The sequence below is a fragment of the Phyllostomus hastatus genome, unplaced genomic scaffold (assembly GCF_019186645.2).
Source record: "Phyllostomus hastatus isolate PE091 unplaced genomic scaffold, TTU_PhHast_1.1 phas_scaffold_21, whole genome shotgun sequence".
Lineage (NCBI taxonomy): Eukaryota > Metazoa > Chordata > Mammalia > Chiroptera > Phyllostomidae > Phyllostomus > Phyllostomus hastatus.
Window position 1 is genome coordinate 48,402,561 of NW_025334017.1, and position 19,049 is coordinate 48,421,609.

Sequence of the window (19,049 nt, forward strand, 5' to 3'; positions counted from 1 at the left end):
AGGGGCGGGCCCGGTGGGCAGCCGGCCAGGCAGGGACATTCCAGCGGGACTTACCCCGTGCCCATGGGCCCTCCCACCAGGCAGGGGTCTGCCAGGCCGCCTCCCTCGGGCTGAGGGAGCTCCCAGCCAGAGCCCCCACCCCCCAGCCCTCTGTCCACCCCCGGGTCACCTGGGCCTCGTCTTCCACTGGCCCCGGGCCTTCCCTGCCCTCAGACAGGATCAGGGGTGGGGTCTGGGCAGGTGCCTCGGGGGTGCCCACCTCCAGGCGGGCAGCGGGAGGCTACTGGCCTTGCCTTCCGGGGCTCTGGGCCCAGGGTCACTGGGTCAACCCTGGCAAAGGACTCCAGGGAAGCCCTGTGTCCTGCTGGGGTGCCAGAGCTCGGGGTGGTGAGGGCCGGTGGGCAAGGTGTGGCTGCTGGGTGTGCCCGCAGAGAGGTGAGCCGGCAGGTCTGGCACTGGTGCGGGCGGGAGTCTGGGGGATGAAGGCAGCAGGATGGGGGCACAGGGTTGACCCCTCACTGTGGGGCTTTCACGAGCGGCTGCCTTTGCCAGCCTCGGGGCCATCGCTCTCTGGCCTCTGCTCGGGTCCCCACGAGACAGCAGCCCCTCCGGGCTGGCACCGGAGACCTGGTGTGTGTGTGGGGTACGGGTGGGGGGGGAATCCTGGCTCTGAGCCAGCCCTCTGAAACTGCAAGACAGAACAGGAGGCCCGGCCTCTGAGCACAAGCCGCCCCCCGGCCCCTCTCCCTCCCTCCCTCCCTCCCTCCCTTGGGTTTCCTTCCTGCCTCTCGGCCCGGATCACAGCACTGCTCTGCTGCGCCCAGCAGGGCCAGGCGGAGGCCTGGTGCGTGCCAGCAAGGACCGTCGGGGCCCTGGGGGACCGTCGGGGCCCTGGGGCGCAGAGGGCGCCACCGGAATGCTTCATGCTGTCCTCCCAGAAGGGGGTCCCAGAGGCAGCCCTGCAAAGGTGCAGGGTGGCGTGGGGGTGCCTTCGGGACCCTGCGGGGAGCTGGATGGAGGGGTGCAGGCAGGAGCTCGGGAAGGCCGCCGGCGCTGCTGGCCCCGGACCCCTGGAGGCTTGTTTAAGTCGGCGGGGGTCTCGCTTAATGAGGCAGCTATCACAGGGGTCCCCATGTCCTCACCCAGACAGAGAAAGTCACCCCACGTTCCGAGGCCTCCCGAGTCCCCCAGGCACAGCCACGCAGAGGCTGGGCGGGGCGGGGGCGCGCCTGAGTCGAGGAAGCGGGGCTCAGGGCTCAGTGACGGGGTGCTGACTGGCCCGGGCAGGGGGTGCAGGTCGGGGGAGGGTGACTCACTGGGGCCAAGGGGCAGGGAAGCTGCTGGAGTAACAGGTTTGGGGGACGGTGGAGCCGCAGGGCTCAGGGCTGCGGGGCGGGAGCAGAGGTCTGGGTGGGAGGCGGCGGGGCAGAGGCGGCGGCTGGGTCCCAGCTGCGAGGGAGGAGGTGTCTCTCTGTCCCCGGCAGAGCGGCCCCGGGGGTGCGGCGGCCCACCCTGGGGGCTTCCAAGCAGGAAAGTCAACGACAGCCCCAGACACAGGTTCCTTATGAGATAAACCGGGCGAGTCCGGCCTCGGCAGGCACTCTCAGAGATCTGGAGTGCAGCCAGGAGGGCTTCCTGCAGGCGGTGACCTGACCGCAGTCCTGGAGGCAGGATTTAGGGGGTTCAGGGAACAGAGGAGCGGTCTGCACGACCCACTTCCGACACCTTTTCACTGGTCAGGGACCAAGGGCCGGAGGAGGCCGAGCTGGTGCCAGGTCCCTGGGGAGTGGGGCGGAACCCAGCACTTCTCTGTTGCCACTGCCCCTCCCCCACTCCTCCAGAGAGAGTTACCACTTTCCAGACCCCAAGCCCTCTCCTCCAGCCCGGGCGCCCACCCCGTCCCCAGGCCAGGCTGCACCACAGACTGCTGGCAGCAGGAATGATGCGGCAGGGGCCGGGGGGGGGGGGCACTCCTTTCCCCGAGCGCACCCCACCCCCCAGCAGGGCCGGGGGCGGCCGGTGAGCCTTGTGGCACCGGGTTCTCCCGCTGTCCTGCTCTGTCCCTTTCAGCCACAGGCCTCTGCACACAGACGGGGCCCTGGACGGCACACAGAGGGCAGGGCCTTGCCCAGGGCCCCCCAGCCAGTGAGTGGGAGCACAGCCGAGGCTCTTCCCGCCCAGGGCTCCCCTGCCCCGTCCTGGCCCGAGGGGCACCTTCACACACAGGCCCGTGGGCCCACACAGTCCCTCTCGCCCGCTCCCAGGGCCCGCCACTGTCCCACCACTGTCCCTGCGACCCTGGCCGCCAGCAGCCCTTCCCTAGACACACCCTGCCCTACTCTTGGGGGCTTCTGGGTGCCGTTAGGTCCTTGGGCTGGGCCAGGGCTGGGGTTCAAGGCTGGGGCTGCCCCTGAGCGGGCCCCTCAGCCAGGCCGGGCCTCTCCTTCCCTCCTGCCAGCCAGACTGCGCAGCACAGGGCAGCCCATGCAGCCCTCCCCTGCCCAAGGTGCTGCGTGTTCCCGGGCTTGGCTGGACGGGAGCCTTAGGTTCTCGAGGGCCAAGAGAGACACGCCAGTCCCCGGGCCCGGCAGGAGACGCCCTGAGCTGGGCCCCCGGACCCCTGTCCGCACTGGCGCCCGGGACCAGCACTGCAACAGCCTCCCCAGAGCCCGGGTGGGCCTCTCCCCTGGCTGCGTCCCTGAGAGGCCGTGGGACTCAGGGCTGGGGGATGAGGAAAAGACCCTCAGGGTGTGAGCTGCGTCCTACAAAGCGGGGGGAACAGCCCACAGAAGGGCTGGGGCGCAGAGCCCCCAGGCCGCTGGGCTGCAAGTCCCCGGCGGTGCAGGCTGCAGCACGGGCGACCCTCGGACCCCAGAACCCAGACCCCTGACCACCGGGCGACTGGAGGGCGGGCTCGTTCTTCCTGCGCCAGGACACGCGCTCTCTCGCTCCAGGAAAGGACAGAGTGGGCGTGCGCATGCTCCGCCCCCTCCCCTCCGCCCTGCCCCGCCCCACCGCGCCTCCTGCGTAGCCGGCAGCTTGCGGCTGCAAACCCCGGAGCTCCACGGCGCTGCGGATGTGGGTTCAGGGCAGTGAGCGCCGCCCTCCTCTCCTTCCTTCCTCACTCCCCCGCCTGGTTTGCTCCAACACCTGCTCACCCATCTACCCGTCACCCACCCAGTTATCACCCACCCATCTACTCACCCACCCACCCACCCATCCACCCACACATCTTTCCTCCTCCCTCCAGCCACCCGCTCGCCCACCTGTGCGCCCACTCACACCGCCCGTGCGCCCTCTAGGAGTCAGCGGCGGCGAGGTCCCCACCTCCTCCGCCCTCTTCTCTTCCTCGTCGGCACGCCTGCCCCGGACGAGAGAGCACCGTCGTCTCAGCGGAGCCCAGTGGGGACTCTGCAGGTGGCAGCGCCGGGGCAGCCGGCACGCAGTCTCTTAAGGCTCCGTGATAACTGGGGGGGGAGGGGGTTGGGGGACTCTGGAGGACATCGCTCACCCTGACCCTTCAGGGGGAAGTAAGCATCTCACACGTGAGGTCTGTCTGGAGGGAGTGCAGCCATTGTTAACACAGGAGAAGGGTCTGCACGACACCGGGGTCACCTGGCAGCCGAGGACAGTGGGCTGGAACGCACGTGTGTGAACAGTGACGACCTCACTGTGCCGGTCAGTGGGGTGGTAGACACCATGGAGTGGGCATGTGTACTGTGTGGTCGTCACATCCAAAACAACTGAGCGAGGAGAGCAGAGAATCCGCATCCAAGTTTGTGTTAAGCTTGCACGTTCCTCCACAAAAGTTATTTGGATGATTCAGAGGCCGCAGCTGTGAACGGGTGACTGGCAGCTTCCTCACGACCACATGCCCGCTCATGCATGGCGTCTCGTGCAGAGGTTTTTGGCGAAACATCAAATCACCCAGGTGACTCAGCCCCCCTACAGCCCAGATTTGGCGCCCTGGGACTCCTGGCTTTTCCCAAAACTCAAATCACCTTTGAAAGGGAAGAGATTCCACACCATCAATGAGGTTCAGGAAACTACGACGGGGCAGCTGAGGGCGACTGGGAGAAGTGTGTGAGGTCCCAGGTGCCTGCTCTGCAGGGGACCGAGGCGTCATTGTCCTGTGTCCAGTGCTTCTTGCATCTCATATCCTCTTTCCATAAATGTCTCTACTTTTCCTTTTATCTGGCTGGACTCCTTCTGGACAGCCCTCACTTGTAAGTGCCCTGTCGGTCTGTCCAGCCGTCTTGGCTGCAGTACTTCTTACGCAGAGAGTGTGAGTTCCTGTTCTGGAAAACCTGACAGCCGTCCCTTTGCCCTCTGTCCCTTGGGAACCCGACACAGCCCCTTGCTGGGCGCTGTCACCCTTTCAAGCCCACCAAAACAGCGCCAGGGCGACGTGGGATTTTTTGAGCGGTTTCCGGAAACAGCGGGTGGCGTGCTGGGGCGGGACTGCCGCGCCCTGAAGCCGGTGTGCGGCCGACTCCAGGCGGGGGCAGCCTCCGCCGGAACCCTGGGTTTGGCGGGCGCGGGTCGGCCCTAAGGCCGGCCCAGGGGCAGGAGGAGGGAGCCCGCAGGGCCGCCCCTGCAAACACGGCCCCCGAGTGGCCCGGGACCTGAGCAGGCTCCGACCCAGCGCCTCCGGCGCCCAGGCCGCTGCAGAGCCTCGAGCCCGGGACGGCCGTGCTCAGCCACCCTCGGCTCGGCCTGGTGGAGCCAGCGGCCCGGCTTTGGCAGCCATTCCCGGTCCGGGGCTTTGCGCGCTGTCGCGGCTTGCTCTGGGCGTGGGACGGGCCCCCAGGGCAGGGCGGTGGGCCGCACGCTGGGCCTGCCAGGGAGCTTGTCACCACAATCCCAGGGCTCAGGGGAGTGCGCGTTCCCGTCATCTGAGCCGGGCGGGGGCGGTGGGGGGGTTATGTAAGCTGCAACAGGGGCGGAGCTGTGGGCAGCAGGGGACGCTGGGTGGAGGGACGGTGACCCGTGGGGCCCCAGCCCTAACCCCGAAGGCCCGCCCTGGTCCCGTGAAGCCCGGGGGGGGGGGGCAGCAGTGGGGAAGGCCTCCCGCTGGCTGTCACGCCCACAGCCCTCCCCCGCCTCCCCCGCCTCGCCCCGCCCCCCGCAGGTTGCCTCCCAGCCCCAGCTCCCCGAGCTCCGTCTGCCCAGGCCTCCGTCAGGCGGTTCGCGAGTGCCAGGTCGCGGCCTGAGTCCACGGTGTGAGCCACACCACGCGCCCCCAGATCTGCCCACAGCAGCACGGTGCCAGGGGCTCTCGGGGCCGAAGCTGGACTCCCTGTCCTGCTGCGGCTGCTGCTCCGGGGGCTCCCCTCGCCCTGCCTCGGGCCGCTGGGACAACCTCCGGGCCTCCTCCGCCTCCTCCGCCGTCAGGCAGCAGCCCCGCCCTCCGCTGCCCAGCGGCCGGGCCCTCCGCGCCCTCCCCCACAGCCCCGCGGGAGCTCGAGCCCACGAGGCTTGCTGGCCGTGGCCCCTGTCCGTTCTGTCCCCGTGGCGTCCCTGTGAGCACCCACGGGAGCCTGGCATGCGATGGGCGCCCCCTGAGTGCCCATGGACTTGGGGGTGGGAGGGAGTGGAGGGAGCTCGGACTCGGTCGCCGACGCCCCTGCGCGCCCCAGCAGGCCCAGCAGGCTTTGGGCTCGGCCCCGTCCCCAGCCTCGGCAGAGAGGGGAGCCGCCGCCGTCTTCCCGTGGAAACAGCCTCGGAGCCCCGCCCCGACTCCCGACTCGAGAACACCGCCGCCGGGCGGGCGGAGGCCGTCCCCGGCTGTGGTGGGGCGGCCAGGGCGGGTTCCCGTTGAGACTTGCAGGGGTGGGGCCTGCCCCGGAGCGAGGGAGTCCGGAGACCAGGTTCCCACCACAAGGCGGGGCAGAGAGGCCCCGCCCAGACCCGATGCCAGCCTCTCCCCGGGTCCCGGGATCCCACAGCCTGGCCGCGCAGGGGACCGCCCCGGGGCGCTGGGGGGCCCTGAGGGAGTCCCGACGTCCAGTTTCGAGGCGGGCCCCCCCAGCCCTTCGTGTCCCCAGAAAGCCCAAGGCGCCTGCGCGGTGGGCAGAACCCACCAGAAGCCGGGCCCTCCGACTGGCCTGGGCCCTCTGCCCCCTGTGGCCTCGGGAGCCCGGCGCCCCCCAACAGAAGGGTCGCCACAGCTCTGCCACAGGCACAGGGGAGCAGGAGCTGGGGGCAGTGGCCCTGCAAGGCCAGAGAGCTGGCCGCTGGGGCGGGAAGGGCCCCCGCCCCTCGGAGGGGGTGCTCAGGGACAGCCCGGACGCCGCCCCAAGACTGGGCTTTGGGAGGGGCGGGGGTGGGGGGCAGGGCAGTGGGCAGGCTGGGCCTTGGGCACCCGGCCTGGGAGCCTGTCCCCCAGGGAAGGTTGTGCAGGACACAGAAGCGGGCAGGGAGAGGGCCCGGGCCTGCTGGAGGGTGCAGGCGGGCCCGAACAGGGCCCCTCGGGCTGGCAGCAGGGCCACCCGAGGGGGCCGTAGGTGCCAGGACCTGGGTGGGCTCCTAGGGAAGGGCCCTGGGCAGAGGTGCGACCAGGGCTGCGGGGCGGCGGGGACCGACCCCTATGCTGGGGGCCACCGCGGCTCAAAGCCCCCCCCCGCCGCGAGAACGCACGTGAGCCCCCAACCTGGGATTCGTCGCACGCCTGTTGCCGCCCCGCGGCCACGGGGTTGGCTTCTTAGATGATGAGGAGAGTGGGCCTCCTCCCCCAGCCTCGAGCCTGCGCGTGGAGAATGCCACCCACCCCTCCGTCAGGCACCCCCGCCGGCCTTGGAGGTGGAGGGCGCTGCCCCCAAGACCAAAGACACTCAGCGCCACCAAGAAGCAGGACAGAGCGGGGATGGCAGCTTTATTCTCCTCCGACGAGACCCCGGTGCCTCTGGGGCAGAGGGCAGCCCCCGAGCCCAGGGAGGAGGGACCCCGAGCCCGACCCCGGTCCCCTCGGCGCCCTGGCCCAGACCCGCAGCGGGCGGCCCCGGGGACCCTGGCAGAGCCCTGCTTCCACGCAGCCGGGCCGGCGGGACTGTGGGGCCGGGCAGCAGAAACTGGGAGTCCCCGAGATAGAGCCCAGGATGGGGGCCCCCAGAGGGCCGTCCTGGGGTGCCTGGCTCCCAGGAGACCCCAGTGGGCCTGTCAAGAGTGGACGCACCGGCCGGGATGGGGGGCCGACGTGGATGGATGAGTGAGCACAGGAGCGGGAAGAAAGCCCCAGAGACCCAGCCCCCAAACCTCAGACCCGCCTGCCCCTCCGCAGGCCCTCCTGCAGGAAGAGCGGGAGGGCCTGGTGGTCAGCAAGCACGGGGCCCTCTTCGGGGCAGCAGCCCTGTGTCGGGGTGGGGGATGCTGAGGAGAACAGAGGTGCTCTGCCCACCCCCCAGAGGGACCCCCGCAGGTGCAGGCCTGGGCTTCCCACCCTGGTGGGTCCCCTGGGGCAGGGGGCATGTCCCTCCCTGGGGCGGGAGCCTGGGGAAGCAGGGGTGAGGGACAGGCCACAGGGGGATCTCCCCACCGGGGCGTGCTGGGAGCTGGGCCGGCTGAGTCCAGGCTGGGAGGGGACACGCCCCCCCCCCCCGGGGCCGGCCTGGGGGCTGGGCTCAGCAGGCGGCCCGGAGCAGCGCCCACAGCAGGCTGGCCAAGGTGCAGGCCCACAGGGCCCCCCGGCCACCCACCAGGCCCGGGGCCGCGCTGCGGTTGCACTGGCTGTGCTGGCAGCAGGAGACAGAGAGGGCGCGGCCGTCCGAGGACACGGTGCTGTTGGGGCAGGTCGGCGCGCAGGACTTCATCACCAGGATGCCGCCGGGGTTGGCTGTGGAGACAGGGCGCGGCCCGTGGGTGGGGGTCAGGCCCCGTGCCTGCCCCTCGCCCGGCCGACCCAGGAGCCCCTCGGCGCCACAGACGCACCCTGCTCCTGGGGCTCCTGGGAGCTTGGCCGGGAGTCCCCCCCCCGAGGCCCCCACTGTGCGTGTGAGCGCGGTCCTCCCCAGTACCCCTGGGCCGGGGGCCTGTCCCCCCTCGGACCGAGCTCCTCCGTGACATCTCGGCCAGGCGGGGGCTTAGGGGCTCCCACGGCCAGTGTCTGCGCCCCTTTCCCTCGGGCCGGTGTCGGACAGGGCCTCTGTGCTCTGGGGTCAGGGTCCTGGCTCTGCCCTGTCCCTTCCTGGGGCTGGAAATCGGGACACGGTGGGCGGGGCCCACGAGGACGCGGCAGCCACACACAGCTCTTCCGGTCCGGGAGGGAACCAGACGCGGGGCGGGCGTGGGGCTGCCGTCTCGGGAAGCAGGGCCCGTGGGGCAGGCGTGAGTCCAGGCCTCAGCCACCGCCTTCCTCTGTCCCAGCCCCGCGGCTGCGCAGGGGGACAGCTAGGAGGGGTCTGGGGGATGACGCGCCTCGGGGGGTGGGGGGGCGGGCGGTGCCCGGAGATTGTGGAGAATGGTGGAGAAGGGGAAGGGGCGGGGCTGCAGCCGGGGCTCAGGCGACTGCCTCCCGTGGGCAGCTGGCCAGGAAGCCAGGGTGGGTGGCGGCCGGATGCCGTGGTGCCTTCACCCCAGGCTGGGAGAACGCGGATGGCGAGAGAGCCAACCTCTGCGGCGGTTTGGGCCGCCCGAGAGCCGTGGGGCACACAGGGGTGCCCAGTGGTGCTCAGCACGGAGGTGCAGCACCCAACCACAGAGCGGAGGGGCGGACAACGCCACCGGCTGCCTCCTGACAGATTGGAGGCCGGGGCCCAGCGGAGGGGCCAGGAGCAAAGGCCGACGCGGGGGCGGGGCACAGGAGAGGGCAGGGGGCGTCCCCACCCCCTCAGAAAGCACTTCCCCGGACGGTGCCTCCTTCCTGAGGCTGGGGCGGCTCCGGGCAGGACACTGGACAGCGACATCTGTCCCCAGCGTCACCTCCTGCTGGGCTCAGGCCTCCACACGGCCCCTCCCGCACTCGGACCTGCCTGTGTGTCAGTCACCCTCAGGCCCTCCTGGGCACAGGCTCCCCCCGATTCCCGCCACAGGGCCCGCCCTCAGGCCCCGGGGTGCCCGCAGAGCCCTGGCCCTCACATCAGCACGGGGCTGTGCAAGGGGCCGCAGCCGTGGGCGCCCCCTGGAGGGCGGCACAGGGCTGTGCAAGGGGCCGCGGCCGTGGGCGCCCCCTGGAGGGCGGCCCGGGGCGGGGCGCCGGGCGGGCAGGGGTACTCACTGGCCCGCGTGATCACACAGTACTTGTCCGTCGGCGCGCACTCCGCCAGAGACTCGCAGTTGGCGTGGCCGCAGCACACGTGGCACCGCAGGGCCCGGGCTGGGGGCGGGGGGGAAGCACAGGCCCGTCAGTGCGGGCTCGGCCGGGGCCTGGCCTGGGGCTGGGCTCCGCATGGGGCCGCCCAGCCGGCCTCTGGAGCCTTCTCCCGCCCTCCAGAGGGGGCCCTGGTCCCCTGGGACCTTGGTGGCGGTGGCTGGCCCCATGTGTGTGTGTGTGAGTACAGGGGTGAGCGTTTCGGTGGTGGGTGGGTGTCTGTAGGCCACCGGGATGCAGGGTGGGTTCCAGAGGGCGGCAGGGTCCCCTTCACTGTCCCTGTCCCTCTCCGAGCCTCAGTGTCGTCCCCCATAAGACGGGCCCGGCTGCAGCCTGCGGGGTCCCGCTTGCCCGGGATGAACTGACGCAATGGGACCAGCCCCTGCTCCGCAACCCCCCCCCCCCCACTGCCTGGCCCAGGGAAGGGCTAAGAGCACAGGAGGGTCACAAGAGGAACATCCCTGCCCCTCACTGCCCTGGGCCTGTCCCCAGGGCTGAGGGGATATCGGGGGGCGGGGGGGACCTGCAACAGAAGAGCCTGGTCCTGAGCAGCCCCCAGTCCCAGAGACAGGGAGTCCAGGACACGTCTCCCGGGCTGGAGCCCCCACGGGCCGCGAGGGGGTGGCCGCCCCAGGCACAGCACGTGCCCCGAGGAGGGTGGGGGGGAGGGCGTGGTGACACCGTGGGACACCTGCCTGGGAGGCAGCATGGTCTTGACAGAGGGCAGGGCGCCGGAGAAGGCCTCCTGCAGTGGGTGGCCCGGAGCGGGACCAGGGCCGATGGAAGGGGCTCTACTTCCGGTCCGGGGAGAGGACCCGCGGGCAGGAGGTGCAGCGCGGCGGGGGCCAGGCGCGCTGGGACCCGGCTGTGGGTGTCCCGGCTGTGACAGGGCCGATGGAGGGGTGAGGGAGCCGGGGCACCCTGCCCAGCGTGGGGCCGGCGACGCAGGGACGAGCCCTCTGTTCCAGGTCTCCGGGGGGCTGGGTGTCCCGAGAGGGTCTCTGGAGGGGGCGCCCGGCGGGGCTGCCCTATAGGACCAGGCATGCCCGCGCTGGCTGACCTGGGAGCCAGCACCCATGGAATAAGGGGACAGCACCTTCCCCGGGTGGGCCGGGCGGTGCCAGAGCCGTTCTCCCTGCAGCGTGCAGAGTGGGGACACCTGTGGCTGCACCACGGGCAAGCAGGTAGTCCAGCTCAGCCCCACCCCCAGCTCAGAGGCCGCGGCCCAGGTCCGGGGCCTAGAACCCCCGAGAGGAGGCTCGCTGTCCGAGGTGACCCAGGATCTGTGCTCACGGGGGCAGGGAGACACTGCTGGGTTCCTCTGAACAAGAACCTGGCCCTGGCTGGCGTGGCTCAGTGGGTTCAGCACCAGCCCGTGCACCCGAATGTCGCTGGTTCGATTCCCCGTCAGGGCACATGCCTGGGTTTCTGGCCAGGGCCCCAGTTGGGGGTGTGCACAAGGCAACTGATCCATGTTTCTCTCTCTCTTTCTTAAAAAGAGAGAGAGAGAGAGAGAACCTGACTGTGCCTCAGTTTCCCCCACAGGGGTTTGGGCTGTGCTGAGAGTTGGGGCCTGTCGTTCCCCGGAGCTGTGACCCTCCCAGCAGCCGCTGTCCCAGCATCGGCCTCCCAGGCAGGCAGCCACCTCCTTCCCAGCTTCCCCAAGCCTCCACGTCGGGCCCCCCCTCCACCCCCCACCCCCACCCCCGGCGCTTCCCCAGACAGCGGGAGACTCACCCCCTGCAGCCCGCTCTCGGGGGGGGCCGATGGGGGTCATTAACCCTGGATGGTAATTACTCGGCTGCTAATCACAGGCCCCACTTCCGGGGCCTCCCCCCCAACCCCCTGCTGCGGGTGCCCTGCTCCAGGCCTCACGGCCAGGCCGGCGGGTGGGGGCCACCAAGCCGCCTCCCCGGCTGCAGCACCAAGACCCTCACCCGCCAGAGCTCCCTTTGTCCCAGAAAACAGGGCCACCGGGGCCGCTGCTGAAGCCTGGGTCCCGTGCCCTGCCCCCGGCTCTGTGGCCCTGCCTGTCACCAGGCCTCCCACCCGACAGTCCAGAGCCAGGTGCCCCGGAAAAGGGGCCCAAAGGGGCGCGGAGGCCCCAGGTGTGGTCGCTCAGGGAGCAGCTGTGCGGCCTGCCCCTCACTCCCCGCAGTGCAAAACCGCAGACCCCACGGCCCGAGGCCAGCCCCGCCGGGCATCTGTGTGCCGCTGCCCCTGCCCCCCGGGTCGGCGGCCCTTACCCAGGTCCACGCACAGAGCGGCCAGGAGCAGAAACACCGGGAGTGGCCTCATCGTGGGGTGTCCGCCGCGAGACTGGGCGCAGCCGTGCGGGGGCCTTTATACGCCGGCCGGCTCCGACCCGGTAATTTAGCTGGAGACGAGAGCGGGGCAGCAGGGCCGGCCTGACCAGGCGCCTACCCACTTCCCCTCGCCCCGCCCTCGGGCGCACTCGGCAGGGCGCCAGTGCCCCTCACGGGCCGTCCCTCTGCCCTGAGCCTTGGCCTCCGGGTCCCTTCAGTAGTCACGAGGCCCCGGGCTGGTCTGGGGAGCAAGAAGGAGACACAGGGACGGTGGCCCAGGGGTGGCAGCCCGTCCCGGGGGCCCGGGGGACACAGCTGTGCCCTGGGCGCTTCTGGGGGACGCGGCCCACCCAGAGCTCTTCCAAGTAGGCGAAGCCACCTCCTCTGGGCCAGGGCGGGCAGGGAGGTCCCGAATCCACTTAATGGGGAAACTGAGGCACTGCGGGCTGAAAGCTGGCTTTGGGCCCAGGACTCAACCTTCACTGTGTGCGCAGGCTGCCTGGGGCCCTGGAGACTGACCGCTGACTGTGATCCGGGGGCCTGGGCGGACCCGAGACTGCCTCTCCCAGCAAACTCGCAGGGTCGCTGGAGCTGCTGGTCTGCGGGGCCAGCCAGCGGGGCAGGGCGGTGCGGGGGGACGGAGTCCGAGGGGCCCTGGCATCCCAGTGGCACTCGGCCACTGCCACCCAGGCTCTGGGACCGTGGGTGACAAGGGTGCCCTGGGGAGCACAAGAAAGGGCACAAGTGGGCCACCCCCCGTGGCTGTTTTGGGGTATGGCTCGGGTTCCAGAACCTGAGGGGTGACAGCTCACACCTCCTGGTGTCCCTCCAGCGCCACGGGCCTCCTCTGGGGGCTGCAGCGCCCTCCCCAGTGAGCACAGCACCGTTCTGGACGCGGCTCCAGAGTTCTGCCAGCCCAGGGCGCCCACTCGGCACGACTCGCCTCCCCTGGCCTCTGCGCCCCCTGGGCCTCCGGGGGACCCTTGAACCCTGGACACGCCTCCCACCTCCCCTCCCCCGCAGAGCAGAGCCACCTTGGTCCGGAACACTCCGAGAGCCCTGGCCCGGCCCCCGCCTGCGCCCGCCCGGAGCCTCTCCCCCGCCGTCTGGGGCAGCGGGCTGAGCTGCTGGGTGCCCATCCCCAGGCTCCGGGGTGGCAAAGGGGGTTGGGTGGGGGTGGGAGGCGGGGCTGGGCCGCCCGCCTGCGTGTGGGGACCCTGCAGGGCAGGGCGGGTCAGGCTCAGGACAGGCTGTCCCTCCAGCACAAGCGGCGAGGAGCTGGGACCCGAGGGTCACGCCCGACTGGCAAGTTCGTTTTGATGTTATTTTAATGGGTTTTTTAGCTTCTTCTAGAACTTACGTATGTGTTTAGGCAAATGCTGTGGGGGTCCCTATCTGCCCCATCCCCGAAAGAGGTGGGTGACCCCGGTCAGGAGCGCAGTGTGGGCTCCGTGAGGGGCAGCCGAAGGCCGGGGCTGGCCACTCGCCGGGCGTCGGTCTGCGCTGAGGGGGGTGCTGCCGAGCTACCCCAGGGCTCTCTGTGCCCTCCACCCCACTCCCCGCCCACAACACTAACTCTGTTAGACTCCGCCCCCCACCCCGCCCTTGTACTCCAGCCACTGTGTCCGACCCACCCACTGGGCACCGACTCCATTCCGTCTTCCCTTGCTGGCTGCCCCTCCCACTCCGTCTCCCCGCCGCCCACCTCGAGGACCTCCTGTGTCCACGGCCCTGACAGTGAGCGGGGTCCTGCCCAGCAGCCCCTGGCGCCCCTGTCCCGCAGCCCAGCCCCTCCCGGAGCGCCCCGGGACCGGGACGGGACTCAGGCCCAGACGTCTTCCCAGACTCCGCCTCAGCCCACCGCCGGGCCCCAGAAAGCTCCGGGCCCTGCTGCGAGGAGGGGCGCGTGGCCGGGAAGGGCGGGCTGGCCCAGACCCCTGCCGTGAGACCGGCCTGTGGGGAGGGCCGGGAGCACGCAGAGCGAGGAGCCCCGGGGCCAAGGCCGGGCTGGGGGAGGGGCGGAGCCTCCCCTCTGAACTAATCTGGGCGCCTGCTGCCCACCCAGGGTGCACTGGGAGCAGGGTGCTCTCCAGTTTAGGCCCAGGCTGGCCCAGACCCCATCCCACCGTGGCCCCCAGGCTGACACCGGACTCCACTCCGCAGAGTGGCTGAGAGGGGTTGGGGGCCCCCGTCCCACAGGTGGCAGGGCAGGTGAGCGAACCGGGCGGTGGCGAGGCCCGGGACCCACGGCCTGCTGCCCGGAGGAGCCGGTCCGTCCCCAGTGAGACACCTGGGCCCCAGGTGGGAGCCTCGGGTGCTGCTCCAGCCTCCCCAGCCTCAGCCCCTCCTCCCTCCTGCTTCCCGCCACCGCCAGCGGGGGCGGGGGCCCAGAACTTGTACGTGGGCCCCTTGCTGTCAGGCAGGGCCCCCCAAAAGGTGCTCTGCGCCCCGCCCACCAAGGAGGGCTCTGCCCTGACACCCATCACACGTGGAGCCCGAGCCCCAGCCTTGGGCGCGGGGGCCGCTCCAGCGCGCGACACCCCATGGCCAGAGCGGGGCGAAGCAGAGGGAGCCCCGGCGCGAGGGGCTCCGCCGCGGGCGGGACGGGAGTGGCCTGTGCCACGAGTGCTGTCCTGCGTTGCTCTGGCCCCGCCCATCCTCCTGCAGCAGGGGGAGCGCCGGCCTCTCAGGCGTGGGCTCTCTGAGAGCGCCCCCCGCGGCACTGGGGCTGCCTGCCCCGGAGGGTCCGGCTGGTGCCCCCTGGAGCCTCGCCGGCTCCTTCCAGGGAAGGGACTGGGGGGGTGGGGGGGAGGAGGAGGGCGGGGATCCTTTTCCCAGGGTCCCGGGGTGGGGGTGGTGGCCACTCCAGTGCCAGCCTGTCTGGGCAGCAAGGAGCCCGGGTGCAGGGACGCCCGTGTTCCTGAGCGTGGGCAGCAGGCATCTTCCAGGACCGAGGAGGCGGCAGACTGGATGAACCGGCAGCCGGTGTCCCTCGGGGGGGCGGGGCGGGGGGGCTGGGACAGTGTAGACAGCCCTCCTCCACCGGTGGGGCCGAGCCACAGACGACAGCAGCTGGGGCGCTGGAGGGGCCCGGGACGGTGGACAGGAGCCCCCCAGGTGGGGCGGGGCCCAGGTGAACCGGCAAGCCCTCCGGAGGGACGTCCGCGTAGGAGGGGCTCCTCTCTGACCACAGCCCCCCGAACTCTCTTCCCGCCACGTGTCAGGGAGATGGTGAGACCCCCAGGGCAGGTCCTGGCCGTGGAGTTCACACCGGGTGTCCTGGTTCAGGAAGTGCGGCCGCGGGGTCCCAGGCCCGGCCCCTGTCCTCAGGCATCCAGCTTCCCCTGGCGCTGCCCGCTGGCACAGCAGAAGCGTGGGGGCAGAGTGGCTGCCGGAAGCTGGGCACCCGGTGTGGGGTGCACCGGAGCCCCGTGCGGAGGGGTGCTCCCCTCACGGCTCCTCCCAGCCGTGGGGAGCCCTGGGCACTGATGCCCCAGCCTCGGGCCGGGCGACTCCTTAAGGGGGCAGCTGGGGGGGCCCTGAGGGCCAACACCTCAGCATGGCTCCGCCACCCGGAGCGTCTGTCCGCTGCTCCTCCCTGCCCAGCGCAGAGGCTGGGGGCTCCGGCTCCCTCCCTGGGCACGGGGGGCCGCCCTCCCACCTTCAGCCCCCACCCCCTCTCCCCTCAACGCTTCTCCTGCCACTCCCACATGCATGCTCACGCAGTGCCAGCCCCGTGTGCACACCCACACACGTGTTTACACGCACAGTGCACACTCCTGAACACAGCCGGCTCAGTCCCACCTCTAGGCCTCTGTCCCGGGTCACTAAGCAGGACCACTGTCCCCCGCCTCTCCCCTGAGTCGTTTCTCCCAATACTGACCACTGGCCAGCGGGCACGCTGGGGCTGGCACCCCTGCCGCCTGGACCCTGCAAGCCCGAGACAGGCAAGGGGGGGCTGTTCAAACTGGGTGCAGGGTGGTCCCCACGCACTGAAGTCACTCATCCGTTCCTTCCACAGCTATTTACTGCACCTCCCACATGCTGGGCACGGCTCACCCACACTGGCCGGCCTTGGCTGGGGAGGGGAGGGCCAACAGCTTTCACAGGGAGTGGCCCTGGGGGCACAGGCACGCAGGCCTGTGGCGAGGGGGAAGCTGCAAGCCCTCCCCACAGAGAAGGCCTGTTTAGGAAGCCCTCTGGGTTCAGGGACAGGAGCACTGGGCCCCCACACCCAGCTGCAGCCCCGCCCCCACCCCCGCCTCCACCAGGAAGGCCTCGGGCCAGCTTCCCTGTTCACTTTCCCTCTCCACCTGGGGGCCCCTCGTGGCCGGCCTGGGAAGGCCCTCCTGCAGATCCAGTGTGATGATGCCGGTGGGCGCTGTCGGGGCTCACTTGCGCCTGGACCCCGCCCCCCATGTTTATGCCTGGCACCCAGGGCAGCACCGCACTTGTTGGCCTGGGCCCCGCCCCCACCCCAGCAGGGCAGGCCCAGAGCCCAGGCATGAGTGCCCCTGGGCCCTGGGACCCCAGCAGCGGCAGCTTGCCCGGGGAGGCGGCGGGTCTGGGGTGAGGGTTCCCCACGGGCTCCAAGACGCCCGTGGCGTGGAGCCCAAGCCTGCAGTGGGCCGGCCAGACAATGCCTTGCCTTCCTGTCTCTGCCCGAGACCCCCCTGCCCCACCTGAGTTTGCTCTCCAGCTCATCTCAGGTCTGCTTCTGGGGACCCAAAGTCCGCCTCCTCAGTGCCCAGCACACAGCAGCGGGAGTACCCTGGATCCCAGGAGTGACAGGCCCCGCGGGGCAGCCGCAGACGCCGAGACATCTGTCTGCGTGTGGCCCATGCCAGGCCGGTGCGAGTGGAAGCTGAACCCGACATGTCCCCCCCAAGGGCACGCTGTCTCCGGAAGCTGCAGGGGGAGGGGAACCTGGCCTGGGTGTCGCAGGGCCCGGGGCCCCGGCATGGCTCTGCAGCTCCTTAGCTGGGGGGGCCTTTCGGTCTCTGCAGCCGGGGGTGGGGGGTGGGGGGCTTCCTCCAGGCTGGCCCGGAGGGTCAAACAGCGTGATGGTCTCTTAGGTACAAAGTCTGGGCGGCGGCGTCCCCGACGTCAGGAGCCCAGAAGGCTCTGGGGGTGATGCGTCTCGGCTGGCACGGTGCCCGCCGAGGAGGGCCCACCGTCTGTCCTGGAGAGGGCCACCTGCTCCAGGAGGGTCAGGAGAGGCCATCCAGTGGACGCGCAAAGGAGCACCACGGAGGGGGAGTGAGAGGGGCATCTGCAGACGCGGGGGGCTGGGAGGGGCCGCCGCCGGAGGGGCAGCTCCCTGGAGAAACCACACATCTGCGCAGGTGCGGGAGCTCCCCGCAGACGCCGCCCAGGTGAGGGGGACGCGGCACACAGTCCACCAACAATGACAGCCCGCTCGATGCCCGTTGTCGTGAGCTCCCGGGACGGCCGGCTCTCCGGCTGCCCGCACCACCGCCCCGTGTCCTCGGCGAGGCGCCCGTTCTGACGCGAGCCGCCTGAGGTTTCCGTTCGTGTTAACGATTCCGAGGAGAGGGGACAGCAGCGGGGACCGTGTGGGCGCTCCTCCACCAGTGACGCGCGTGAATTCTTCGTGGAGTGCGAGGATGTGCTCAGGTTCGGGAGGAACGCCCCCTCGCAGCGCGGTGCGCGGCGCGGACACACCGCTCTGCCGGCCGCTGTTTCCTGCACCGCCTTCCCAGGCCCGGACACTTAGCGGGACCGGCAGTCAAGCCCTGACGTCGGCGGACTCCTGTGGTGTGGACCCCCCCGGCCTCCCTGGGCCGCCGCCGGGACGAGGCGCGCACTGCGGAGGAGGCGGCCCGTCGCTCTGTCGCAGTGCGCGCGCCACCTAGACCCGAGGCGGAGAACTGCTGGAGAACGGCACACGGGGGTAAAATCAGCCGAAGTGCAGGTGCCGAACGCGGCCGTTCTCTCCATGTAAATCCACGTCAGTGTAAGTTGACGTGATTGAACTTGCGTGAGTGTCCCTAACCAAAGCTCCCCCAACTTCCTACCAACCGAACTGGCTTCCGCAAGCAGGTCGCTACCGCCACCCGCGCGGGCGGAGCAGGCGGAGGGGCAGCGAGTGCGCGGCGACGCGGGCCAAGGGAGGAAAAGACGCGACAGGGAGAGGGGCGAGTGGGAACGCGAGGCAGGGGGAAAGGGAGGGCCGGGGCGCGGCCAGCGCTGGGGCTGCGCGGCGGGGCAGACACGTCCTCCCGGGGCCTCCTCCCGGCCCCAGCAGCTCGGTGGCCGGTGCGGGGAGGCTGAGCTGCGCGCCGGAACGCTCTCACCCGTAGGTGGCGCCCGCGAGCGGCAAACAGCGGGCGCACTGAGGCCGCCCGGGCCCCGAGCGCGGACGACAGGGAAAGCTGCGCAGGCGACAGCTGGTTCGGACTGCCAGGAGGTCAGGGATGTATTCTTTTCCTGGTTAAGTGTTAAAAATGCAAGGAACAGCAAGACGCGGACATTTCAGGTCTCTTGGAGTTGTGTGCCGACATCACCCGGAGCCCAGGTCACCATTTAAAGTACAATGAAATTAAATAACATCTAAAATACAGTTCCTCCGGCGCAATAGGCACCTTTCCAGCCCTGAACAGCCGGGTGGGACGCGTGGCGAGTGGCAGCTCCCCACTCCGGTGACCCGTGGTCCTGAGCAAAGTCTGCAAAGCAGGGCGTGGATCACGGACACGTCGCCCGCTTCCCACCGCCCAGGTCCACACAGGCCCGCGCCATTGTTTGGGTTGTCTGAATATTTCAGAGGAAATTGTTCTTTTGCTTAAAAAAACAAACATGTCTCCTAAGCTCCACGTCTGTACGTGGCCCTGTCGGGGTGACCAGAACTGGGGGGGGGGTGGCCGCAATGACCGGGCCAGGACTTCCCGTTCCCGCTGCGGGTGCTGTGTGCTGCCCCGCCTGGCCGGACACCCTGCACATGCCTCCCACAGGCCTGCCACGGGGGGGACCTTCCCAGCGCAGGAAGGCCCCTGACCCTATGGGGCGGTGCCTTCCATTTCTTGTCCACAAAGTGTCCCGCAGAACGGGGGTGGGGGGAGCTACCCTTGGGGCACGTTTGAAGTCTGCGCCCAGCGGAGCCCTGGTTCCCCCACCTGTAACGCGGAGGCGGCGCGGGACGGACGAGCAGCGCTCGGCACCGCACGCCGTGCGCGCTCCCTCTCCGTCCCCCGCGGCTGCGCACACGCCCGCCCCCCTGCGGCCGCGGCCCTGGGGGTGGTCTGAGGAAGCCTGCGGCGTTTCGGGAACGCCCGGCCAGCTGCCCCACGGCGAGTCTAGGTTCCCAGATGCAGGCGCGTCTGGAAGCAGCCAGCCCGTCGGGTTTCCCTTCGCCCTTGGAAAGGTCTCGGTCACGTGGGCCGGCATCCTCTTTGTGCCGTCCTAACCAATAAAACAAAGTA

The 19,049-nt window shown here is 70.5% G+C and overlaps 1 protein-coding gene across 1 annotated transcript; it reads right to left on the reverse strand.

Annotated features, from left to right (window-relative positions):
* Window positions 1-6,907: 6,907 nt before the first annotated feature.
* LOC123833312 (ly6/PLAUR domain-containing protein 2-like) lies at window positions 6,908-8,179 on the reverse strand. Its single transcript, XM_045861449.1, has 2 exons — window positions 8,013-8,179; window positions 6,908-7,831 (listed from the first exon to the last, which is right to left on the reverse strand). The coding sequence occupies exons 1-2, from the start codon at window positions 8,059-8,061 to the stop codon at window positions 7,620-7,622; spliced, it is 261 nt and encodes an 86-aa protein (XP_045717405.1). The 5' UTR covers window positions 8,062-8,179; the 3' UTR covers window positions 6,908-7,619.
* Between the last annotated feature and the right edge of the window lie 10,870 nt (window positions 8,180-19,049).